This window comes from Anabrus simplex, chromosome 3 (assembly GCF_040414725.1).
Source record: "Anabrus simplex isolate iqAnaSimp1 chromosome 3, ASM4041472v1, whole genome shotgun sequence".
NCBI lineage: Eukaryota > Metazoa > Arthropoda > Insecta > Orthoptera > Tettigoniidae > Anabrus > Anabrus simplex.
In genome coordinates this window covers 251,506,505-251,532,461 of record NC_090267.1, presented here as the reverse complement: position 1 = coordinate 251,532,461, position 25,957 = coordinate 251,506,505, and the positions used below count along the sequence as shown (strand labels likewise).

Below are 25,957 nucleotides of genomic sequence, written 5' to 3'. Positions count from 1 at the left end.
AGAGGCTGTCTTATGGGATGATTTTCATTTCATTAATTGTTTCATGAAATATTGTGGAAAAATGGAAAATTTATGAGGGATAGCACCAGTTTTCAGTTTCTGCCTATCTCTAGGAATTTCTACCTGTTTGCCTTGTACTACAAATGAGTCTGATTTAACTATCAATTCATCAGAAAAATGTGAATTACACCCATAATGCTTATCAGAAATATTTTAGTCTTTTTTCGGGCTTGCCATTTCGCATTTTGAAAATTCTACTTCATCTTTAGGTGGTTTGAAAATGTTTTCAAAGTCTGGAACAAAGTGAGTAGGCATTTTTTCCTCCTCAGTATGTTTGTAAGTTTTATGTTTACACTAACGTAATGAATACCATCACCCAATCACACACCCTTTACTTTCACTTAACAATAATGCCTGCCACTTATGTGATAACTGATAAATTAATTGAAAAAAAAAGTGAGGGATACGAAAGTTATCCCAAGTGAAAGCTTGGATAGTGAGCAACCAAAGACTTCTAGTAATGGATCTAAATTGCATAGCTAAGAGCTACACCTGCTGTAAGGAGATAGCCAAAGATTAAAGAATGGAAACTAAAAAATGAAGAAATCAAGAAGGATTTTCCAAATTTATTAGCGACTAAATTGCCAAAAAATGAGACAGGTAATGTTTGTTGAAGAGTGGAATGAATTTAGAACAATAGTTAATTATGCTATAGAGGTATGTGGTAAAATTAATGGTCAAGTCCAGGAGAAAAAAAAACAAGTTGGTTGCATAATAGAGTAAAGCATACAATTAAAGAAAGAAACATGGCAATGAAAAACATGATGTTGAAAAACATGATCAGGATCAGGGAGTTGTACCAAAGGACGATGAAAAAAGAGGAAGACGGGAACAGGAATACAAGAATAAGAAATTCCAGATAAAAAGAGTAGTGAAAGAAGAAAAGGAGAAGAGCTGGGAACTGTTCACATAAAGAATTGAGGAAGATAGTAAAGGATATCAAAAAGTAAACAGTCACATAGGGAAGAAATCAAAGCTGTTGAAACAGAGGACGGGATTATTATCACAGACATGGTAGGAATCAGAGAAGAGTTAATTTGCAAAGTTATCAGTTATTTGAAAAAATTATTTAATGGGAAGTGTTAACAACAACAGGTTACCAAAGTTATTAATGAATTACACAAGGAACAACCTCCAATTACTTGGAAAGAGACAGGAAATGCCCTGAAGAAAATGAAAAGTGGAAAGTCAGTGGGAGCAGATGATTAATGCACCTGGAATGCCTGGAATACAGTGGCTATATTGAACACTGGGAGTCATATGGCAAGAGAACAAGTTGCCAGATGACTGGAAAAAAAGGGTATAATACCACTGTTTAAAAAAGGAAGTGAAGTTCATTGGATCAGCTGTATGGAACAAGGAAGGACAGAATCAGGAATGACTAATTAAAGAGGCATCACCCTTTTGTCACATTACCTTTAGATAATGGAGAAGATTATAGAACGACTGAGAGAAATAATAGAAGACCAGTTTGAAAAGGAACAACACGGCTTTAGAAGACACAGAGGAATCATAGACCTAATTTTTTCACTCATGCAGTTAATGAAAAAGGTTTTCGAAAAAGCATATGACAGGGTGCCGGTCCTGCAGTGTAGGAGTAGCGTGCCTGCCTTTTACCCGGAGGCCCCAGGTTCAATTTCTGGTCCAGTCAGGGATTTTTACCAGTATCTGAGGACTGGTTCGAGGTTCACTCAGCCTGTATGATTACAGTTGAGTACCTGTCTGACTGTGAGATGACGGCCCCAGTCTAGAAACCAGAGAATAACGGCCGAGAGGATTTGTTGTGCTGACCACATGGCACCTCATAATCTGCAGGTCGTTGGGCTGAGCAGTCGTCGCTTGGTAGGCCAAGGCACTTTGGGGCTATTGCGCCATGGGGTTTGGTTGTGGTATATGGCAGGGTGGAGAGAGGAAAAATATGGGAATGTTTAGGAAAACATAACATCCCAGAAGCACTAATTAAAAAAGTTCAGATGTATGGTTGCCTTAAAGTAGTCTACAAGTAGGAGATAGAAGATCTCAGTTGTTTAAAACAAGAAGAAGTGTCCAACAAAGGAGTTCTCTTTACCCATTGCTCTTCATTTCACTCATGGATACTATTATAAAGGAAGTCAAAGAAATAGATAAGGAAGATCTTAAAGCATTTGTTTTTGCTGATGATGTTGCCATTTGGGGAGAAACTGAGAGAGATGTTCAGAGGAGATTGTATCTTTGGAACACAAAGTTTAAAGAATATGAGTTAAATGTGAGCAAGAGCAAAAGAGTGGTAATGAAAGTTAGCAGGACAAATGCACCTTGTACTCTCACAATCGAGGGAACTGAATGTGTGAATATATTGTGTTTTGAAATATCTGGGAAGTACAATATCAAATGACAGAAGTGCCAAGAACAAAGTATTGAACAGGGTGCAAACAGGATCCAACTTCGTCCATCAAGTATGGAACATAATATGGGACAAGGGAGTTCCTCAGAGGGCTAAACAGACCATGTTTAAGACTTATCTCCTGCCCATTAAGACATACAGTCTGGAGAGTTACGTCAAATGTCGACCGAATATAAAAACCGGGCTAAATGCCAAAATCTAAGTTCTGAGATAAACAGAAAAAACACTGTCATTTTCACAGTTTTTTTATTTTATTTTTCTTCCAAAAAGTGTAAGAAAAAGTCAGAAGCACTTACATTATAAACACTCATGAAAGCTTAATGTTACCTAAGGAATATTATTGTTGTAATTACCTCTTTTGTCTGAACATTTTATGAAATGAGGTATGTGCCAACCCCTGTTCCATTAAAACTGGGCTAAGTGCTATTAAAGTATCACAATAATGAAAGGCAAAATTTACAAGAGCAGAGTGAGCAAATGACAGGTATGCATAACATTTCGATAAAGAAAGGAGAAAATCTCCTTTAAATTAATTTAATTCATAAAACAAAAAAAACAAAAAATACTCAAGTTATAATAACAGTAGGCCCTAAGTAAAAAGTAGTGTTCTTGAAAACTTTGTTGTAGAAAAAGTTAATAATTTGAAAACAATGTAGTGTACAGTACTTTTCTTTAGGCTATAATAATTGTTATACAAATATTAAAATTTTTAATACGTAAACGGTGTTCTTCAAACCATGGATACAGTGTTAGTTCTGTGTGAAAAGGTTTGTTTTCTTCCTTTAGGTACGGAATCATCTTTTTCAGATCTTCCTTCTTTTCAGGCTTCAGTCTTGATGTCATTCCCAACCGTGGCAGTTCAAAGTTTTTTATAGTTTCATTCGTTACCCCTTTTTAAACACGTTTGCTTTTGCCCAGAGTTCAAAATCACTGAAATTTTTTTGTGGATACAGTTTCTGGATTTTTCTTGGTTACTTTGACCCAAACAACCTTAGAAATTTCTTTTATCTGCTGCGCTGAAGTCATAACAATCTTCTTCATCCATCAAAATTGTGGTAAATGGTTTTTTTGTGCAAGCTGTACAGAGAAGTCTGACAACATCCAAGGGAACCTCACATTTTTCAACTCTTTTTATTCTTTCTACGAGACCAAAGTTGCGGTCGCAGCTTAAGTAGGAGTGGCCTGGGACAACATACTTATGTTGAACCTCATCAACATAGTTGTTAGAAACCAAATATATCCAAAGAAACAATAGCATCCTATTCTTATTTTGGCCCCAACAGTTGTTGCTCCATACGATCAGTTTTTTCTTGTTATGTTATTATTAATGCCTCTGATTATGCAACTGGCAATTTCATTGCCACCCCAGCCACTCAAAACCTCATGCCAAACAAACATAAATCCCTGATTGTTGTCAGCCATGTGAAAACCCAGATTAAAACAAGATAATTATCGTAAGTAATACATTTGGCAGTGGGTTAGTGTTGGTAAAGGAAACACTTGCTGCAAGTCGACTGAAATTGTGCAGGTATCACTTACGGGAGCAGCTGATTCTTTGTGATTTAGTTTCATCATTTCTCTGGCTCGTTCTGCTTTCCTGTGATGAATTTCCAGTGAGGTTCGGTGTAGTTCGTTGTTCCTCTGGTCATTTTGTATTTTGTTGTGCAACAAATTGCAAGTATTACTCGTGTCTTTTCTCGGTTTCTGAAATCTTAGGTTTGGAAAGTATTTTCTCACTGTTTCTAAGTAAAACCAGTACTGAACTGCAGTATCATGTACCTACAAAACTAGCCACATGGCGCTTGGCACATAGCCCGGATTTTGATACATGGTAGGTGGCACTTAGACCCAAGCGAATTCTTGTAGCTAAAATTTGAACTACATACAGACTGAATATCACATAGCCTGGTTTTTACTGCACAGGCATAGGCACATAGCCCACGTTTTAGCAATAAAATGGAATTTGATTGTTTTGGCAGTTAGCCTGGTTTTTATATTCGGTCGACATATATAAAAAAAGAAGGAAGTCAACTGCAAGCTTATGAAATGAAGTTCCTCAGGTCATCTGTATGGAAAACAAGAAAGGACAGAATCAGGAATGATCAAATATGAAGAGACTTGCAGGTCAGCCTGACTATGGAAGAAAGGCTGAGTGTTGCAAGACCGAAGTGACTAGGACACGTTAAGCGGATGCAGGCGACTCGAACACCAGGGAAGTATTTTGAAAAGATTGTTCCGGGACGAGGATCAATTGGATGCCCTAGAAAAAGATGGTTAGACCAGATAAGAAAAGACCTAGAGAAGAGAGGAAAAACATGGGATGCCATAGAAAGAAAAGTAGCATACCAGGACCATAATAAATGGAGGCACATTGTTCTTGAACATCCTGCCTTGCTCACTGGAAGGAATTCATGATGATGATGATGATGATGATGATGACGACTTAAGTTCTTACCTCCACAGAACAAGTCTGCCGATCATAAACATTTATTACAGCTACAGATACCAACCGTCATATAGCAACAGTGCTGTCTCTAGCGATGACTTGCCACAGTCCCTATACTAGCCAATCGTGAATGACTTAAGAGCTCACACATTCTCTTCTACTCACTATGGTTAAACTTAAAATGAGTTTCCAAACAGAGATCACTGTTGCTCACAAGGTTCAGAAACACATTTCTAGCAATGCTGATTCTGGTTTGGATTTCTACATCCAGTTCCCAGTATCCTAGGTACTTTAAATGTGACACCTTTTCAATGGTGTTTCTATCCAGGGTGTCCAGGTATTGGTAATTTTCTGCTTGCTGATAATTTTGATTTTTTCTTAATGTTATTTTAAGGCCAAACTCTGGCCTACTTTGTTGATGTTGCTGAAAAGGAACTGAAGGACTTCTGAATTATTACATAAAATAAACTTCATTATAAAGCCCGTATTGTCGTGAGTATACGTTGAAGGTTAGGTCAAATGTTCCACCTTTACGATACTAAGATTCTTTGTTAACTAAATATTTACATGATTTTTAATTATATCGGGACATGTTTCGTCTACCTTGTAGACATCATCAGTCATAAAAACTTAACACTAACAACAGCTATCTTTCTTATTCTAGGGCCCTCTACTGCACATTCCACATTACGTCATCACGTTCAAATTTTCCACCTAACTTCTCAACAGGAAATGCCAGTACTACACCAATAAGACAGCTTTAACATATGCTCGCTGTATTTCTTATACATTGTTATTATCCTATTGGAATGAACATTGTGCAATTCATTATCAAGCTTTCACGACATAACAGAATATTATATATTAACACATCACACAAAAAAGAAGAATTTTAACGCAAGTTTTTACTGTATCATCCCATGTGGACAATTTTAATTTTAATGTCAACGATATTCCTAAGTGCTGTGCTCAAAACAGTTCTGAATTCTTCACCATTTTAAATGACATATTCGGTTACCCGAATTATTTTAATGTGTTACTTTGTCCTTGTCCTTGTAGCTTTTTCTCAAGTTTTTATGGCTGATGATGTCTACAAGGTAGACGAAACATGTCCCGATATAATTAAAAATCATGTAAATATTTAGTTAATAAAGAATCTTAGTATTGTAAAGGTGGAACATTTGACCTAACCTTCAACGTATACTCACGACAATACGGGCTTTATAATGAAGTTTATTTTATGTAATGATTATGCCAACCAGGCAAACAAAGCTAACACCTACTTGAATTTTAAGATTAAGCTATCAAAAATAGGCAAGGACATTGCTTTCTTGAAGAAATGTTTACATAATGGACTCATTCCAAATTTTTTGAAGTTCAATCAAAATAAGAACAACAGTTCTTATTGGCACAGAAAAACCCAATCTAGGTCTAATTCATTATGGATCAGGAATGAAATTAAGTTTCTACACAGGAAAAAATCTTTACTTAACACAAAGTTATATGAAGCACATCTGTTTGCTTCGTCCTCCCTAACCCCTCTAGAATGGGATTCTTTTCAGAAATTCGCTCTTACGAAGATAGAGAATGTAATTGTCAAAAAACAGGCCACCTTAGACAACAAATTCAACTCACTTTTGCGTAATAATAGTCACAATAAAAACTTCCTTCCATACAATAGGCACATCAACGATTCCGACTCGGAAGACGTGAAGTTCCATGATCCGGTTATAAATCTTTCTAATGCCCAACTTAGCGCTTAGGATATCAAAATTTTAGAGAAGGGCCCTAAATTCAATTGGCCTACTGCTTTTAAGTTGAAAGATGCCATTACTATCACTGCCGAAACTGAAAACGCCATACAAAAACTACCAATTGACAGCCAAACAGATATCAGACTTAATATTCGCAAAAAAATTTCTAATTTAATTAAAGTCAGCAAATCTACAGCTCCTTTATTTCCCAAAAAAGCCATAGACTCGTTAAAAAAGAAGATTAACGAAAATGATCTAATAGTTACGAAAGCGGACAAAGGCAATGCCACAGTTATTATGAACAAAGAAACTTACGTGCAAAAAACTGAAACCTTCTTTTCTGATAACTCTTTTAAACTGATAAAAAAAGATCCTACTAACATTATCCAAAAAAACTTAAAACAATTATTGAAACAAACGTCCTTTATTCTTACTGAACATGGTTCTCAAAAACTCATTAATATGAATCCCAGTATCCCCACAGCTAAAGCATTGCCTAAAGTCCACAAAATAGATATTCCCATAAGACCCATAGTTAACTACAGGAACAGCCCGACTTACAAAACTTCCAAATTTATTCATAATTTCTTGAAGAAATACTACAAATTTGAAAATCCCAACTCCATCAAGAATTCTATAGAATTTTGTAATTTGACAAAAAACCTAGAATTACAGCCGCAACAAAAAATGTACTCATTTGACATTAAAAACATGTATTCCAATATACCAGTCAAGAAAACTTTAAAGATCATCAAGGATAATTTTCTAAAACACAGAAAATTAAGCATACAAGAAATAGAAGAATTTTTAAATATTTTAGAATTTGTAACTTCCAACAACTATTTCACTTTTAATGGGAAAATTTATAAGCAGGATAGTCTTCCTATGGGCTCCCCGGCTTCAGGAATAATGGCAGAAATTTATTTAGACCACTTGGAAAATTCCAAAATTCTTAACAAAATTAAAGGTATCGTATTCTGGACACGCTTTGTTGATGATACATTTACTTTAATAGATCACAACGTCTCCAACGGTGATATCGTTCTTGAACAGTTGAATGCAGTTGATCCATGGATCAAGTTTACTTCCGAAGCGGAAGTCAATAATTCATTAAACTTCTTAGATGTCACTATTAACAATAGCTCCAACAAATTCTCTTATACCATATTTAGGAAGCCCACCCAAACTATTAATACTATTCGACAAGACTCAACGCATCCGGAATCTCAAAAAAGAGCAACATTTTATAGTTTAATCCACAGAGCTTTTCACGTCCCTTTATCAAATGCTAATCGTAAAAAAGAACTTGAATTTATCCGCTTAATAGCGAGTAAAAATGGTTTTAGCAGGCATTTCATTGACAGGATAATCAATAAAGTTACTAACAAATCCAGTTCAACTTTACTTAGAGAAACAAAAAGAAAAACAGACAAATATGCCACTTTCACTTATACAAATAGTAAGATGTATGATATCACCAACACCATCAAGAAACATAAGATCAACATTGCTTTTAAAACAGTCAACAATAATACTAATCTTTTTTACAACCAACATAAAATTAACAACACTACGAATAAATATAATAGGTCAGGCGTTTATAAGTTAAAGTGTAACCAATGTTCCGCGAGCTACATTGGGCAAACCGGAAGAGGCTTTTCAGTTAGATATAAGGAACATATCAACGCCGCTAAACATAGAAGGTACTCCGCCATGAGTACTCACATGACAGAATCCAATCATTCCTTCACTTCCATAGAACAGGACTTAAAAATTCTTTATTTTCATAATAAAAGCACTTTACTCAATGTTTTAGAAAACATCTATATTAATATAGATCATAAATGCAATCCTTTTCACAATTTAAATGAAATTTCCGAAACTGCGAACGTAATTTTTGAGGCATTGCTCAATAGTTCTTACTTTAACAAATCCAATAACAAGCTTCCATGTGACGGCTTCCCGCCTACTGATCCTAACCTTCCCCTAATTTCCCCTCATGGCGGCTCCCTTCACACACGACCTCCATAGTTCGCTCTCAGTCAACCACAGGCTTCCACACTGAACTAGTCGCTGTCAGACAGGCGAGAACGTAAGTAATCAGATGTGCCGCACTTCTCATTTTCATTACTTTACATCTCAAGACACAAAAACTTGCCTATTTTAACACTAACAACAGCTATCTTTCTTATTCTAGGGCCCTCTACTGCACATTCCACATTACGTCATCACGTTCAAATTTTCCACCTAACTTCTCAACAGGAAATGCCAATACTACACCAATAAGACGGCTTTAACATATGCTCGCTGTATTTCTTATACATCGTTATTATCCTATTGGAATGAACATTGTGCAATTCATTATCAAGCTTTCACGACATAACAGAATATTATATATTAACACATCACACAAAAAAGAAGAATTTTAACGCAAGTTTTTACTGTATCATCCCATGTGGACAATTTTAATTTTAATGTCAACGATATTCTTAAGTGCTGTGCTCAAAACAGTTCTGAATTCTTCACCATTTTAAATGACATATTCGGTTACCCGAATTATTTTAATGTGTTACTTTGTCCTTGTCCTTGTAGCTTTTTCTCAAAAGTTTTTATGGCTGATGATGTCTACAAGGTAGACGAAACATGTCCCGATATAATTAAAAATCATGTAAATATTTAGTTAACAAAGAATCTTAGTATTGTAAAGGTGGAACATTTGACCTAACCTTCAACGGACTTCTGAATTGTCAGCAAGTATCACATCTTTCACCAAAGCGGATGGTGTTTATTCCTGTTGATCTTGATTCCTTTATCTGCTTCATCAAGGGCAATTCAGAAAGTAGCTTCAGTGGGATTGGAGAGAGGAAACCACCTTATCTCACACCTTTACATATCTTGATCTCTTCAGTAACAGGGTCTCCAAGTAAAATACAAAGGGTACTAGGAAAGTTTTTCAGTACGCAGAAACGGTTGGCTGGACACCCCTGTTATGGTGAGGGATAAAAAGAGGGGTGAAAACCGGTCTAGTAGACGGCAAGGCGCGACCTTCACACCAGTTGTTACCAAGCATTGGGATTGAAAGCAAGTTAAGATGTCAGTGTGGTCTAAAGGTGAATATCGCGCAATTATCCGCTACAGTTTTGCTCGTGGATTAACTGTTGACCAGTGCCTGTAGCGAATGACTCCTGTGCTGAGGAAAGACTGTCCACATCGAACAACAATTTTCCGCTGGTACAAAGAGTTCCAGAGGGGAAATTTTGAGGTTGAAGATGATCCTAGTTCTGGGCGACCGTCTGAATCAGTGACTGAGGAAAACATTGAAGCTGTGAGGAAAATGTTGCAGCAAAAGAGGCGTTGACATATCGGCAGGTAGAAGAGACCCTCCACATCCCTGCACCAGCTATTCATTCAATTCTACACGACCATCTCCATGTTAAAAAAGTTTGTTCCCTTTTGGGCACCCCATTCACTTTCAGAGGAACAAAGGGCACATTGAGTGAAATGGTGCCGAAAAATGTAAAAAGTTTGAAAATGGGACTTCGCGTAACGTCATTAGCATCGTTACAGGTGACGAAACTTGGCTTTATTATTACGATGTCCCAACTAAATCCTAGAACAAGGTGTGGCTGTTTGAAAATGAGGGTACTCCTGTGACTGTGTGAAAGTCAAGGTCAGTGAAGAAAAGGATGATAGCAGTATTCTTCACTAAACAGGGCATCCTGACTCAGGCTGTGCTAAAAACACAAAGGACAGTTACTGCGAAGTGGTACAGTGAGACTTGTCTGCCTCAGGTCATCCAGTCTCTCAAGCAGCTCCGTCCAAGGTCACAGCTCAACACTTGGCTCTTGCATCACAACAATGCTCCAGCACATTGTGCTAATGTAACAGTGGATTTTCTTGCCAGATCAGGGTTAACTGTTCTTGATCACCCTCCATACAGTCCTGATCTTGCTCTATGTGACTTCGCACTCTTCCAGAAGTGAAGATGAAGCTGAAAGGGCAGTGTTTTGCATCTAACAAGGAGCTTCTGGCAGCATGGGATCAAGAGTGTGAAAATGTAACCGAAGAAATGTGGCAAAGTTGGTTCAGTGACTGGTTTCGACGTATGGAGAAGTGTATTGAGTGTGGTGGAAATTATTTTGAAAAAGTCTAAAGCGTTCACTCACATTGCAAAACTTTCCTAGTGCCTTATGTAGGAGTGTGATCACTGCTGTAGAATACGATCAGTCAGTCAATAAATGATCTAAAATGTGTTTTACCTTAGATAATATTCAGATGTATGGGGTTTAGGTTAAAGTTGTAGAGCAAGTAGTGTTATAAAAACCTTTCATAAGCTAATTAATTTTAATATTATTATCTCTCAAGTTTATAATATTATATCTTACAACTGCCCATATCTCATTGTTGGTTTACTAACCAACCACTCTTTGCTACTTCAACCATAAAATTAGGTACTTTTATTTTATAACGTACCCAATAGATATGTTATAGTCTCAGTGGTATAGAATGTTATCTACTGCTGTTGGATGTGAGTTAGGTATTATAACTGTATGTCACTCAGTTTCAAGAATTGGGAATATTCTTTTGCTTTGATTGAACCCACATTTTGTGCCAGCATTGTACATCCATTCCAGAAACCCATTGAAATTTCAGTTATGATATAAAGTACTTAAACAAACAGACCATTATAGAAATGGGGTCTTGTATCTTCTGAGTTTCTGGACTAAAGATCTTTGTTGTGCTCAGTATTTCCTATTCACTGTGGCTGCATGAATAAATAATTGTATAAATAATTTGTAAATTAAATATGGTAAGCCATTATAAACCTCTTTGAGGCAGGAAGCCAACATAAAAATTTTACTTCATAGTTTTATTCATTCTTTCTAATGATTCCTGTACATTTAGTTTCAGGATGGAGAATATGACTTCAGCGATGAATGTGATGAATCTGCTAAAACCTTCAATCCATACTCTGTAGAACTTCAGCCATTAATTGTAAGTAAACCATTTGTGTGTCTGTCTTAATGAAAAGGGAATAATAATAATAATAATAATAATAATAATAATAATAATAATAATAATTTGTCCTGGGCATGACGTTAAACTGCATCCACAAACAGAGTGACCACCGGTGTAAGTGGTGCTCCTCTTACCAAGTGCCAACGGCTCCTTCGGAGGGCGGATGAGTGGGTAGAGGTTTAGGGCACTCTCATGCCCTTGGGGTGAGAAACTGCCCCTAAAGGCAAAAGAGCCACTAGATGGCCAACAGCATAAGATAATAATAAATCCAGTAGCGTCTGTTCACCTATTTGGTGCGGCAACTGGTCAGCGTCTGTACTCTGAGTCAGAGCGGCTGCCTCAGAAAACCTACCCCCTCTTCTGAAGCCATTGAAACCGTGACCATAAGCGACATGCCTCCCCTCCACTCCACAGCCTTGCCTCCCCCAAAGGTGGAGCAAGCTTCAGAAAACACACACACACACACACACACACACACACACACACACACTGTTACTTCACAAGACGGAAGGCTGCACCAGCTGTCGCTCCTCCAAGGACACAGTAGGTTTGTCGTAACAATAACCACTCTTTTAAATACTAGTTTACCTTGTGCAGATTTAATACACATTAATACAAATAGCAATCCCCCATTTTATTTCATTACAGATTTCAGGGAAGCTCTTTAAATAATAATAAGACAGCAATCAGCTTCAGGGATCCTGCATTAACAGAATTCAAGAGACTCACTTTTATAAAACTGAAATGAACGACATTTACCTTGGGAAGAGCAACTGAAGAGAACATCTTGTAAAAAATAGAACTTTGACAAAGGAAAATTATTTTTCAAAAACTTTTTATTAGTAGACAATTAGAAAATCATACATCATAGTGAATAAGTGCTAGGAACAAAAACAATTTTTTTAACATCTGTTCAAATGAATAGATATAATTTTAAAATACTGTAGGTTAAAGTAAAGTAAATCAATTTCCCTTCCCATTTCACCACCCAATTCAACCATCCACATTGATTTTAATCATTTTAAACTTTTAAAATTCATATAGTTTTTAAGCATAACAAGGTACTTATTAACCCTGGTTGACTGCTGTAGAAGACAGGAGGGGGCAGTGTTATGCATCCGGTGTACTGCTGTAGCAGTCGTGATGGAGCCGTACCTCATAGCCAGTTGACTGCTGTGGAAGTTCGGGCTTGGAGGTCTCTTGTTGCTGTCTTGGGAGTCTATAGTTACGGCTGTGATCACCAGATGACAGGAGTAACCAGTTTGAAGATGAAAGCAATGTGTCTCTGCCTAGTTGTTCCCCTGTGCTAAATTGCTTGTGCTCTTTGACTTAGCTTTCAATTGCTTTGAAATGGTAAAATGCGTGATGACGGAAGAAAGATATACTGCGGAGGAAGCTCTTGCCCTCATATTGGGTAGTGACTTGGAAGAAGATGAAGATGATAGTGATTTGTCATCTGATTCTGGTGACAGAATGACTTTAATCATACTTTTTTCTTCAGGCGCGTTTTCTACTCCAGTTTCCAACTCATCGTCTAAAAGGTTGGCCTACTTTGATGATTCAACTGAAGATGAAGATATTGAGGCTGAAGATCAGGTGCGTGAACCACCAGGCAGAAAACTAAATTGGAAAAAGTAGAACCTGAATCCGAAAAAACGTAAGTTCGACACAGCTAATTACGGATTGAAGAGTTTAGTGGACAAACCTACCATGTTAAATTTCAATCAGCTGCTTTCTACATGAGTATCATAACTCTTCTGTGCAAGGAGAATGGAAAGAGCTAAAAATGTAGTCGTAAACATTTCACTGAATATGCGTTACAAATAAAATACTTTTAAATTCTGTCTGCTCTCTTCTCATGTCACTAGTCGACTGAGAACTGAAGAGCGGAGCAAGACAAGTATCCCGTACATCGGGCTTGGTGAGCCACCCCCTGCCTGCATCCAGAGGGTCACGCCACCATACTCTCTACGCCGGAGTGAAAGGGTTTAGGTGTTTTTTGAGAAGACAAAATATACTTTGTAATTCTATCTAAGCATTGTAATGATGTGAAGATGTTCCCAATGGAACGAAACATATGTTATAAATGATTGATTAATTTGCTTAAAGCAAATATAAGTATCAAAAACCTGGATATTTACTGTTATTGATTCAATGTAAATAAGATTTGATATGGGAAATGGAGCTGATTTCTTGCAAACATACTGCTTAGTTGATCAGCTCGTCTCCTTTCTCCAAAGTCTTCCCAGCCCAAACCTTGCAACATTTTTGTAACGCTACTCTTTTGTCAGAAATAACCCAGATCAAATCTAGCTGCTTTTCTTTGGATTTTTTTTCCAGTTCTTGAATCAAGTAATCCTGGTGAGGGTCCTGTACACTTGGAACAATACTCTAGTTGGGGTCCTACCAGAGATTTATATGCCCTCTCCCTTTTACATCTTTACTACTTTACTACAACTCCTAAATACCCTCAGAGATCTGTACCCTTTATTTACAATCCCCTTTATGTGGTTACCCCAGTGAAAATCTTTCCTTATATTAATACCTAGCTACTTACAGTGATTCCCAAAAGGAACTTTCACCCCATCAACGCAGTAATTTAAACTGAGAGGACTTTTCCTATTTGTTAAATTCACAAACCTGACTTTTAATCCTGTTTATCATCACACCATTGCATACTGTCCATCTCACATTATTGAGGTCATTTTGCAGTTGTTCACAATCTTGTAACTTATTCATTACTCTATTCAGAATAGTATCATCCGCTAAAAGCCTTATCTCTTTTTCCACTTCTTCATTCATATCATATATATATATGTATATATAAGAAAACATAAAAATCCAATAATACGGCCTTGAGGAATTCCCCCTTTTAAATTTTACAGGGTCAGATAAAGCTTTGCCTACTCTAATTCTCTGAGATCTATTTTCTAGAAATATAGCCACCCAGTCAGTCAGTCTTTTGTCTAATCCACTTGCACTAATTTTTGCCAATAGTCTCCCATGATCCAACCTATCAAATGCTTTAGACAGGTCAATCATGGTACAATCCATTTGACCTCCTGAATCCAAGATATCTGCTATATCTCGCTGGAATCTGACAAGTTAAGCTTCAGTGGAATAACCTTTCCTAAACTCAAACTGTCTTCTTTCAAACCAGTTATTAATTTTGCAAACATGTCTAATATAATCAGAAAGAATACTTTCCCAAAGCTTACATGCAATGCATGTCAAACTGACTGGCCTGTGACTTTCAGCTTTATGTCTATCACTCTTTCCTTTATACACAGTGGCTACTATAGCAACTCACCATTCATTTGGTATAGCTCCTTCATGCAAACAATAATCAAATAAGTACAGATGTGGTACTATATCCCAACCCATTGTCTTTAGTACTTACTTACTTACTTACTTACTTACTTACTTACTTACTTACTTACTTACTTACTTACTTACTTAATTACTTACTCCTTGACGCTATGGTCCTTGTAGAACCTTAGTCTCTGCAACAATCTTGTTCCAAAGCTCTCTGTCGGTTGCCTTGGTCCTCCATCTCCGGACTCCCATGGTACATAGATCAGCCTCCACCTCTTCTATCCATCGCTTTCTTGGTCTACCTCTACATCGTCTTCCACCTGGATGCCCCTCCAGCACTTTCTTAGGTTCTCTTGTATTCTCCATTCGATGGGCATGTCCTAGCCAACGCACTCTAGCAGTCTTCATCAAAGTTACTATATCCTGCTCTTGGTACAGGTCTCTAAGCTCCTGATTAGATCTAATATACCATCCCAGCTCAGTTTTAACTGGTCCAAAATTCTTCTTCAATACCTTTCTTTCCCATGTCATTAACCTATATTCTTCTGTTTTATTTAATACCCAGGTCTCAGCGCCATATGTAACCACTGGTCTAATGACAGTCGTATAAATGATCAACTTAGCTTTCCTGGATATTTGTTTGTTTCTTAGTGTTGGAATTAAGGCAGCATAGCATCGATTTCCTGCAGCCAGTCTAGAGCTTATTTCCTTTTTTGTTTCATTTTGTGACGTAATCAGAGAGCCTAGATATCTAAATTCCTGTACCCCTTCAAAACACTTTTCTCCACACCTAAGTGCTTTTGCAGGTTGACTAGATCTGGAACTCACTAGGAACTTAGTTTTATTGTTATTCACTACCAGTCCAATTTGCTGTGCTCCCCTCTCCAATTCTTCATAGGTTTCAAGAAGTGCATTCTTTGTACGAGAAATTATGGCCACATCATCTGCATATGCCAATATTTGAATTAGTCTATGATATATGTTCCTTTCACGATTTGCAGTGATGGTACGAACAGCTGTTTCTAGAGCAATATTGAAGAGGACAGCAGACATTGGATCTCCTTGCCTCAAGCCCACTTTTACATTGAAGGTTCGCGATACTTTCCCTTGTACGCATACCTTAGATTTACTTCCGCACAAAGCTGTTTTTACCAACCTTATCAGCTTCCCAGGATAACCAAGTAGTTTTCCTCTTAGCACTGAATCGTACGCTTCTTTAAAATCAACGTACAGTTGATACAGTGGTATGTTATATTCATAGCACCTCTCCAAGATGATCCTCATTGTAAAGATATGATCTATTGTTGAACGGTTTGCACGAAATCCACACTGATATTCTCCAAGATCCTGCTCTGCTTTGTGTGTTAGATGTTTAGCTATTATTACGGTAAATATCTTGTACCCTATGCAAAGCAGAGATATCCCTCTGTAATTTTCACATTTCAGTTTATTTCCTTTCTTAAGGATTGGGTACACCAAAGCTGTTTCCCATTCTTCTGGTAATTTCTCTGTTCACCAGATTTCCAGTATCAACTTATACAATGTTTGTATCAATACCGTTCCACCATATTTTAGCAACTCAGTTGTTATTCCATCTTTTCCTGGTGACTTATTATTCTTCATCGATAAGAGGACACCTTTTACTTCTTCCAAAGTGGGTACTGTGGGTCGGTACTGTTGCATTCCTCAGATTCATCATCATTAGATTCACTATTTGGCAATTCTAATTCATATTCTTCATTTTGTATTTTAACTGGATTCAAAACCTCCTCAAAATATTCTGCCCATTTTCTGGGTATTTCCAAGTAGTTGCCCATCCTTATTTTGTATGCAGCTTACTCTTGGTTGAAATTCACTTTTCTTCTGCTTTATGTTTCTATAAAACTTTCTACTTCTCTTATGCTCATAATCTTGTTGCATCTCTTTTATCAGATCTTTTTCCATTTCTCTTTTCTTTTTTCTACAAAGATTCTTGGCTTCCCTTCTGCATTCCATATATTTTTGGTGAGTAGATCGTGTTGCCCGTTGCATATATATATCATCCTTGCTTTATTTCTTTTCTCCAAGGCTAGCTTTACTTCCTCATCATACCAAACCTTCTTTGGCTGTTTCTTTCTCCTAGTACCTCCTGGGCTGCATTCTTGATGGCTTCTTTAATCACCCGCCATGATTCATCCACTGTTACTGCATTTTAATGGTTTTTCAAACCACCTTCAACCTGCCTTTCATACTCCTTCCTCCTTGCATCATCATTAAGTTGTTCTTGGTTAAATCCTTTCCTCCTTTCTACTTTATCTCTGACTCTTACCGCAAGCTTTTGTTTCAATTTAGCTTTTACCAGATAGTGGTCTGAATCTATATCCACACCTCTATAAGTACGCACATCCTGTACATCTGACACATGTCTTTTATCATTCAGTATGTGGTCGATTTGATTCTTGGTGTTCCCGTCTGGTGCCTCCCAAGTTTGTTTATGAATTCTCTTGTGCTCAAATGTAGTGCTACTGATTACCATATCCTTTGTTGTAGCGAAGTTAATAAGCTGTAACCCATTGTTGTTACTTTCCAAATGTAAACTCTGTGCTCCTATTGTGGGTCTGAATTCTTCCTCTTGTCCCACTTTTGCATTGAAGTCCCCAATTACTATTTTAATATCATGTCTAGGTGCCTCATCGTCCTGTTTCTCAAGCTCTTCATAAAACTTATCCTTTAGTTCATCCTCCTTTTCTTCCATAGGTGCCGGGCTGAGTGGCTCAGACGGTTGAGGCGCTGGCCTTCTGACCCCAACTTGGCAGGTTCGATCCTGACTCAGTGCGGTGGTATTTGAAGGTGCTCGAATACGTCAGCCTCGTGTCGGTAGATTTACTGGCACGTAAAAGAACTCCTGCGGGACTAAATTCCGGCACCTCGGTGTCTCCGAAAACCGTAAAAGAGTAGTTAGTGGGACGTAAAACAAATAACATTAATTAATTATCTTCCATAGGTGCATGTACGCTTATAAGTGTATAATTGAAGAAACGGCCCCTGATTCTCATGATACAGGTTCTTTCATTTACTGCCTTGTAAGACATTAAGGTATGCTTCAGTTGATTTAGATATCATAAAGCCTGTTCCACAGATGTTCTCGCTATTTCCACTATTGATTAAAGTATAATCCTGTAAATCGACCATCTCAGTTTCCCGCCATGTAATTTCTTGTAGAGCAGCAATTTCAACATTATACTTTCTTAGTTCCTCTTCTAGTTTTCTGCTTTTCCCTGGCTGGAGTAGGCTTCTCACATTCCAAGTCACTAATACCAATCCATACCATTTCCTCGCCTAGGTCGTTTTTCAATTTTATCTGTCTGGTTTGTTCTTATTCTTTGTGGCTTCTCAACAGGTTTTTTTTTTTTTTGACGGTATAGAGTTGTCAACCCTATGCCCAAACCCCAACCTGGAGGACCAGGGTATCCCTTTTAGTCTGGATCATCTCCTTCAACCTGTTCGGCAAGGGAGGCCCTACCAGTAGCTAAGCTACTGCCTGCATAGCTCTCAGGATCTTTTAACTACACAAGCCCCACCACCAAGACAAGGTAAAGATACCATCGACGGGGATTGTCTTTAGTACATCCCCAGAAATCTTATCATTTCCCTTACTGTAAATGTTGTTTTCATCGTAGGGAAATTTTAATACTGCTTTGGTGTTAATCACCTCCTCTATCTGAACATTATCCTTATAATCAACAATATTTACATACTGCTGACTGAATACTTCTACCTTTTGAATATTCTCACATACACACTCCCCTTGTTCATTAATAATTCCTGTAATGTCCTTCTTCGAACCTGTTTTTGCCTTAAAGTACATATATATACCCTTCCATTTTTCAATAATATTTGTATGACTGCCAATTATGCTTGCCATCATGTTATCCTTAGCTGACTTCTTTGTCAGATTCAATTTCCTAGTAAGTTCCTTCAATTTCTCTGTACTTCCACAGCCATTTCTAATTATATTTCTTTCCAATCTGCACCTCCTTTTAGTCTCTTTACTTCCCTGTTATATTATAGTGGGTCATTACCATTCCTTACCCCCTTTAAAGGTAGAAACCTGTTTTCACATTCCTCAACAATTCCTTTAAACCCATTCCAGAGATAGTTTACATTTTTATTTACCGTTTTTCACCGATTAGAGGTACTTTTTAAAAACTCTTGTATGCCTGTTTTATCAGCCATATGGTACTGCCTAATAGTCCTTCCTTTAACACCTTCTTTTGTACCACATTTATTTTTAACTAAGACAAAAACAGCTTTGTGATCACTGATACCATCTATTACTTCAGTTTATCTATAGAGCTCATCTGGTTTAACAGCACCACATCCAAAATATTCTTCCCTGTAGTTGGTTCCATCACTTTCTGAATCAGCTGTCCTTCTCGTATTAACTTATTTGCCATTTGTTGGTCATGCTTCCTGTCGTTCACATTACCTTCCCAATTAACATTTTGTAAATCGAGATCTCTCGCTACAGTCACATCCCTTTCCATATCGTTTCCTACATAGCTGATTATCTTATCAAATAATTCTGAATCAGTGCCAGCGCTACCCTTTCCCGGTCTGTACACTCCAAAGACATCAAGTTGCCTATTATCTTTAGAAATGAGCCTTATAGCTAGAATTTCATGTTTGTCATCTTTAACTTTTTCGTAGCTTACAAATTCTTCTTTCACCAGAATGAATCCTCTCCCTCCTACCATTCCTATCTTATCCCTATGATACATATTCCAGTTCCGTGAGAAAATTTCTGCATCCATTATATCATTTCTCAGCCATGATTCAACTCCCATTACAATATCTGGTAATTATATATCTAATAAATTAGTTAATTATATTAATTTCTTTACAGTACTTCTAAAGTTGAACACTAATATATTATATCGTTTTCCAGATCAATGTACGGTTATCACTGCTCCCTAGACCACCCCGTTTCCCTGTATGTACCTCGCTGTAACCCTTCTAAACAAATTTCCTAACTTATATGTACCACCACCGTTTATGTGAAGACCATCTGAGTGCAGATCCCTATCTCCTACCCTCCCATTAGGATCTAGAAATATCACTCCCAGTTTCCCACATACCCCCTCCATAGTCTCATTTAAATCCCCAATCACTTTCCAGTCACTATCTCTCCTTCACAGTATTCCACTGATACCAATCTTCACTTCCTTAAACTTCACCCGTGCTGCATTTACCAGATCTCACACATCCCCAACTACATTGGTACTTATAACCTGCTTGCCTTACGTTGTTGGTACCAACTTGAAACACTACCACCTTCACCTTTCCCTCCTCTTTCTCTTCTACTTTCCTCATTATCTGCCTCAACCTAATTCCTGCATAACACTGTACCCTGGTTCCCTTTCCTCCACACACTTTCGCCACCTGTCTAACAATAGAATCCCCCATGACCAGAGCTTCAACCCTACCCACCTCATTTGATCCCCTCCCCTCCTGGTCAGCCCTATCTTTTCTGACAGCTTCAGAAGCTACTTCCTCCTCCCTTTTCTCCCTCCCATGACCCTGTTCCACCTGTCTTTTCCTATCCTCTACTCCACATTTCCCTTTCCTACCTTTTCTCTTCCTCGTATTTCAACACTTCTCAGCAACAGTTCCCTGTTCCTCATCTTCCCTCTGTTATTCTACCTGCAGTGACTCATACCAATTTCTCACAGACACCGGTCCTTATCATCCTCAAACTCTCCAACTCCTCCCTAATACTCCTTAATGCCTGACCACACCCACAGTTTCTACACTTGCACTCCTTAGGCATTCTTTACAGAAAAAGGAAAAATAAAATAACATGTTATGTGCAAAAAAGTGAAAGGAAAGAAATATTTTCTAGGATAGTACACAAGGATCACTCGATAAGGTAATTAATATACTGTTACACTACAGTAGTACTTATCATACCATATTTTTTTATCCTACAACACCCTAACAGGTTAAAAACTGCCATTAAATACCGAATACTGAAAGGAATACACAAGAATTACACAATTCTAAGCTGCAGTTAAGCCTACCCTAATTACTATAACATATTTCTAGTTAGAGAGTTTCTACAGATGCTTCTACTATTCAAATATTTTACAATAATGGAATAAGCATGCTAATTTCTACTAAGATACTACAATCATCATCATCCAGGTTTTCTACCTTACGGCAGGTCTTGTCATGGGATGAACCTCTTCCACTTTTGCCTGTCCCTTTTCCTTCCTCTTCCTCATTTGCCTTTCATTCCTTCTATTCCTTCTTTCAGTAATCAGTCCCTCCTCAATAATGTCTGATTCAGTTCATTTTTCTCCTTCTAATGAATTGTAACATACTTCGTTCCTCTCCAACTCTTCGTAATACCTCCTCATTCCTTACCCGGTCTTCCCATTTCACTTGTTCTATTCTCCTCCATACCCACATCTCTAGTGCCTCCAATCTTTTTTCATCTTCATTTCGCAATATCAAAATCTCTGCACCATACAGTGCTATGCTCCCAATATAACACTTAGCAAGTCTTTTCCTCAAATCTTTGTTTAGTGGCCCACAAAGTAATTTTGATTTTCTCTTAAAGCTTTCTGTTGCCATGGCAATTTTCTTAATTTCTGTCGTGCAGTACATATCATCTTGGATCATACTCCCCAAATACTTAAAGTTACTGACTTGCTTTATTTCTTCTCCCCCTATCCTAATACAACAACTTCTACCTCTTCTTCCAATTATCATACTTTTGGTCTTCTTTGTATTAATTCTCATTCCATATTCTTCTAGTTTCATGTTGAGTTCATCTAACATTTGTATCATTTCATGTTCGCATTCTCCCATCACAACCATATCATCTACAATTCTTAAACACTCTACTCTCCTACCTCTAACACAAACTTAACTGTTTCCATTAAAACTCATTAATTATTTCTTCGAGATTGATGTTTAACCGTGTCGGTGATAAAGAACAGCCCTGTCTTACATCTCTTCCTAATTTAATTTCTTCACTCGTCTTATCTCGTATTCTCACCCTTGCTCTCTGGCTTAAATACAAATTCTTTATTAGTTCTATTCCTCCAATCAACTCCATGTTTCTTTAGAATTGTCATCAATTTGTCCCATTGACACAGTCGAAAGCCTTCTCAATATTGATAAATACAGCATAAACCTTCCTGTTTTTCTCTGTGTACCTCTCTCCTATCACCATCAGTAGCCCAATGGCATCTCTTGTTCCAACTCCTCGCCTGAAACCAAACTGTTCTTCACCTATAAAGTTATTCGGCTTTCCATATATCCTTCTGTTGAGGGTCTGCAGTAAGACTTTGGCTGCATGTGGAATTAGATGCAATGTCCTATGTTCTTCACATTTTTTGCTGTTCTTTTGTTTTCCATAGGGATTAAGACTAAAGTCCTTTGGCCATTTTCCTTTCATGTTTATCTGATTACATAATCCAATCAACTCCTTTCTTCCTTCGTTATTTAACGCTTTTAACAGTTCAACAGAAATCTCATCTGTTCCCATTGCCTTTCTATTTTTCATCTCGTTCAGTGGTGCTTCATTGTCTCTTCTCACTATAGGTAGGTAAGGGTTATTCTGCCCGAAGGCAGGTCCGAACCTCCGCAGAGGCGTTCCTGAGCCGGAGTTTACGTGCGGTAGGGTGGCCAGTTCCTTTCCGCTCCTCCATTCCCTTACCCCCCACCAACAGCACGTGGCAACCCATCCAACTCCTGACCACGCCCAATGTTGCTTAACTTCGGAGATCTCACGGGATCCGGTGTTTCAACACGGCTACGGCCGTTGGCTTCTCAGTATGGTTTCCCCTTTATCATCCCCTTTAACCATATATTCCTCCTCTAATTCAAGTTCTTCTTCATTTGGTCGGTTGTCCCGATGATATAGCCATTCTATGTATTCTTCCCATCTTTTCATTATTTTTTGGGTTCATATATCATTGTGCCACCTGTAGCCTCTATTTCCTTATTGCTGTTGTTCCTTCTCTTTTCTTTGAATACTATATTTGTTGCCTCTTTGTACATCAAGTTATATTTCCCTTCTTTCTCCAGTTGTTCTATCTCATCACACTTTTCTGACAACCATTTCTTCTTTGCTTCTTCTGTTTCTCTTGTTAATCCATTATTTAACTTCCTGTAGTTATGCTTTCCTTCTTCTGTATTTACCGTTTTCCATTTCCTGCGTTCCTCCATTTTGCTTATGATTTCATATTTTATCCATTCCTTCTTTGTCCTTTTCCTCTCCTTGACTCCAAGCGTTTTCTTAGCTGCTTCTTTTATCGCATTTTAAAAGTTTCCCATCTCCTTTCTACATTTTCTGTTTCATTTCCTAGCTTATTACTGTCACGATACTCATCCTCTAGTTCTCTGCACTTGTCTTTGTCTTTCAGCTTCTCAATATTCATTTCTTCTCTCTCCTTTCCTTTTCATGTTATTTTAACTTTAATTAGTACCTCTGCTACAACTAATATATGGTCACTACAATAAACTACAATAATTTAAAACTACATTCAGACATACCCTAATTACCATTACTAAGCATAACAGAAATTAAATCTAATTGTAGTCAGTGGGTTAATTATAATTCTTAATCCATTTCATCTCATCTCGTACCATCAGGGGCCGATGACCTAGATGTTAGCTCACTTTAAACAACAAGCATCATCATCATCAAACTATAGAATGAATTGACAAAAGAACTTTGATAAACTGAGGCCTAATCATAATAGGTATTTGATTTCATCTTTTATTCTTTAATAGGTTTTGATAGAATGAGGAACGATTATGTCAACTTTGGTTTTTTTAATTCTTGCTATTTAGGGGACTTCTATCATTACAAGCAGGTGATTTATATGGATTACCTCTTTTTTTTTAGAATTGGCTTTACGTCACACCGACACTATTAGGTCTTATGGCGATGATGGGATAGGAAAAGCCTAGGAGTGGAAAGGAAGCAGCCATGACCTTAATTAAGGTACAGCCTCAGCATTTGCCTGCTGTGAAAATGGGAAACCATCTTCAGGGCTGCCATCAGTGGGACTCAAACCCACTATCTTTCGGATTCAAGTTGACAGCTGCACGCCCCTAACCGCACGGCCGACTCACGCTGTAGTTGTTTTTGTTTAAATGTAAATACATTTTGTTTAAGAGACCTAACTAAAGTCAAAATGAGGTACTCCATAACCCCTTATTTCACATTATTCAGAAGTATAGCCTAATATTAAATTACGAAATGAAGCTTTTGTAACTTCATTCTTTAGTCTACTGCTGAAGTAGAAAAGCACTGAAAAATCCAGGCTAGGCATTTTGCACTTACCGAGCTCGATAGCTGCAGTTGCTTAAGTGTGGCCAGTATCCAGTATTCGGGAGATACTGGGTACGAACCCTGCTGTCGGCAGCCCTGAAGATGGTTTTCCGTGGTTTCCCATTTTCACACCAGGCAATTGCTGGGGCTGTACCTTAATTAAGGCCACGGTCACTTCCTTCCCACTCCTAGCCCTTCTCTGTCCCATCATCATCATAAGACCTATCTGTGTCAGTGCAACATAAAGCAACTTGCATTTTACACTTTGTAACACATTGAATACATCAAATTATTTTAAGATACACTCATCAAAACTGTGACTCTCTCGTTAAAAATATTTTTTAATATAATCCGTACTTCAAAAGCTTTAGCTGGAGCTGCGTTGTTCCTCCTTGACGGGATAGGTCTTGGAAGTACATCTTTGTAGTCTAAGTATTCAGCCCCTCTATATCTATAATCACATTATGCAAAATACAACAGCCTTAACTATGAGTACCAACATTTTGAATTTTTGACTACAACTGAGAACTGTCAGCAGCGTATACGCATGACTGCTACGAGGTAAAAGCTCCATGTTGAGCAGCCTGGCTGTAGCCAGCAGTGAGGTGCTAGGGCAAGCATTCATGTGCGAGCTTTGAAACATACCCTTACTGCCAGTGTACTTCACTTGTACCAACTACATCTAACTTTAGTCTATCCATTTCTCAGATTTACTAACCTACCACAACGATTCAAACTTCTAACATTCCACACTCCGACTTGTAGAATGTCAGTATCCATCTTCCTGGTGAATGCCCCTTTTGTGTAGTCCCCACCCGGAGATCCGAATATGGGCTATTTTACCTACAGAGTACCATATTTTACCGAGGAGGAAGCCATCACTAAATAATAATAATAATAATAATAATAATAATAATAATAATCATCATCATCATCATCATCATCATCATCATCATCATCATCATCATCATCATCATCATCATATGCATTTTCCAGCTGTTGGCCAGGTCTGCTTCCATCACTAAATACAGACACAAAAAAGTAAATAGTATTATTATGTAATAATTAATTAATTATTTTACTTTTTTAGGTAAAAGTTATTTTGTAAAAATTTGTTTCAGCATTTGGCAGACCCTTGTTTGTCCCCGTATGAGGTTGAGGAGAAGAGATTGCAACGTGTACGTCAGAGTTTGCCTTTGGGCAAGTCCCTCACGATTCCCAGAGAAGCCACTCGCCTTGAGGAACTGGTTCTGGAGCAGGGCAAGGGTGCTGTGGAAAATGGAGAGGAATGGGTTCACCTAGCTGAACAAGTACCAACATTATTAGTTCGAGGACTACCATATGTTTCCAATCCTGAAGGTACTTGCAATTATTTACCTTGATCAGTATTGAATTCCTTTGGTTTTTCATGCTTTGATGTATTGAATTTATATGAGGGTTTGGGCATAAGTCGTGGCAAATACTTTTTTTTTCTCACACAAATGGAGGATCTACCAGACAAATGGAAATATACAGATATACAGATAGGAATGGGGAATGTAAGTTGCTGTGAAATATATGATTAATGCCCGAGTAGATTTACCAGGTGTAGGATATAAAGCAAGACAGCTATCAGCCATGAAATACTTGCATTAGATAATGTTTATTTTCAG

General features: G+C 37.7%; 1 protein-coding gene across 5 annotated transcripts in view; it reads left to right on the top strand.

The window, feature by feature from the left end:
* vir (VIR_N domain-containing protein) overlaps window positions 1-25,957 on the top strand; it is a 439,345-nt gene that overhangs the window by 234,916 nt on the left and 178,472 nt on the right. For all 5 annotated transcript variants that reach the window (XM_067142987.2, XM_067142988.2, XM_067142985.2 and 2 more), the window contains 2 exons: window positions 11,549-11,638; window positions 25,427-25,664. In XM_067142987.2, the coding sequence (XP_066999088.2) occupies window positions 11,549-11,638; window positions 25,427-25,664 (328 nt within the window). The remainder of the gene's footprint in view (window positions 1-11,548; window positions 11,639-25,426; window positions 25,665-25,957) is intronic.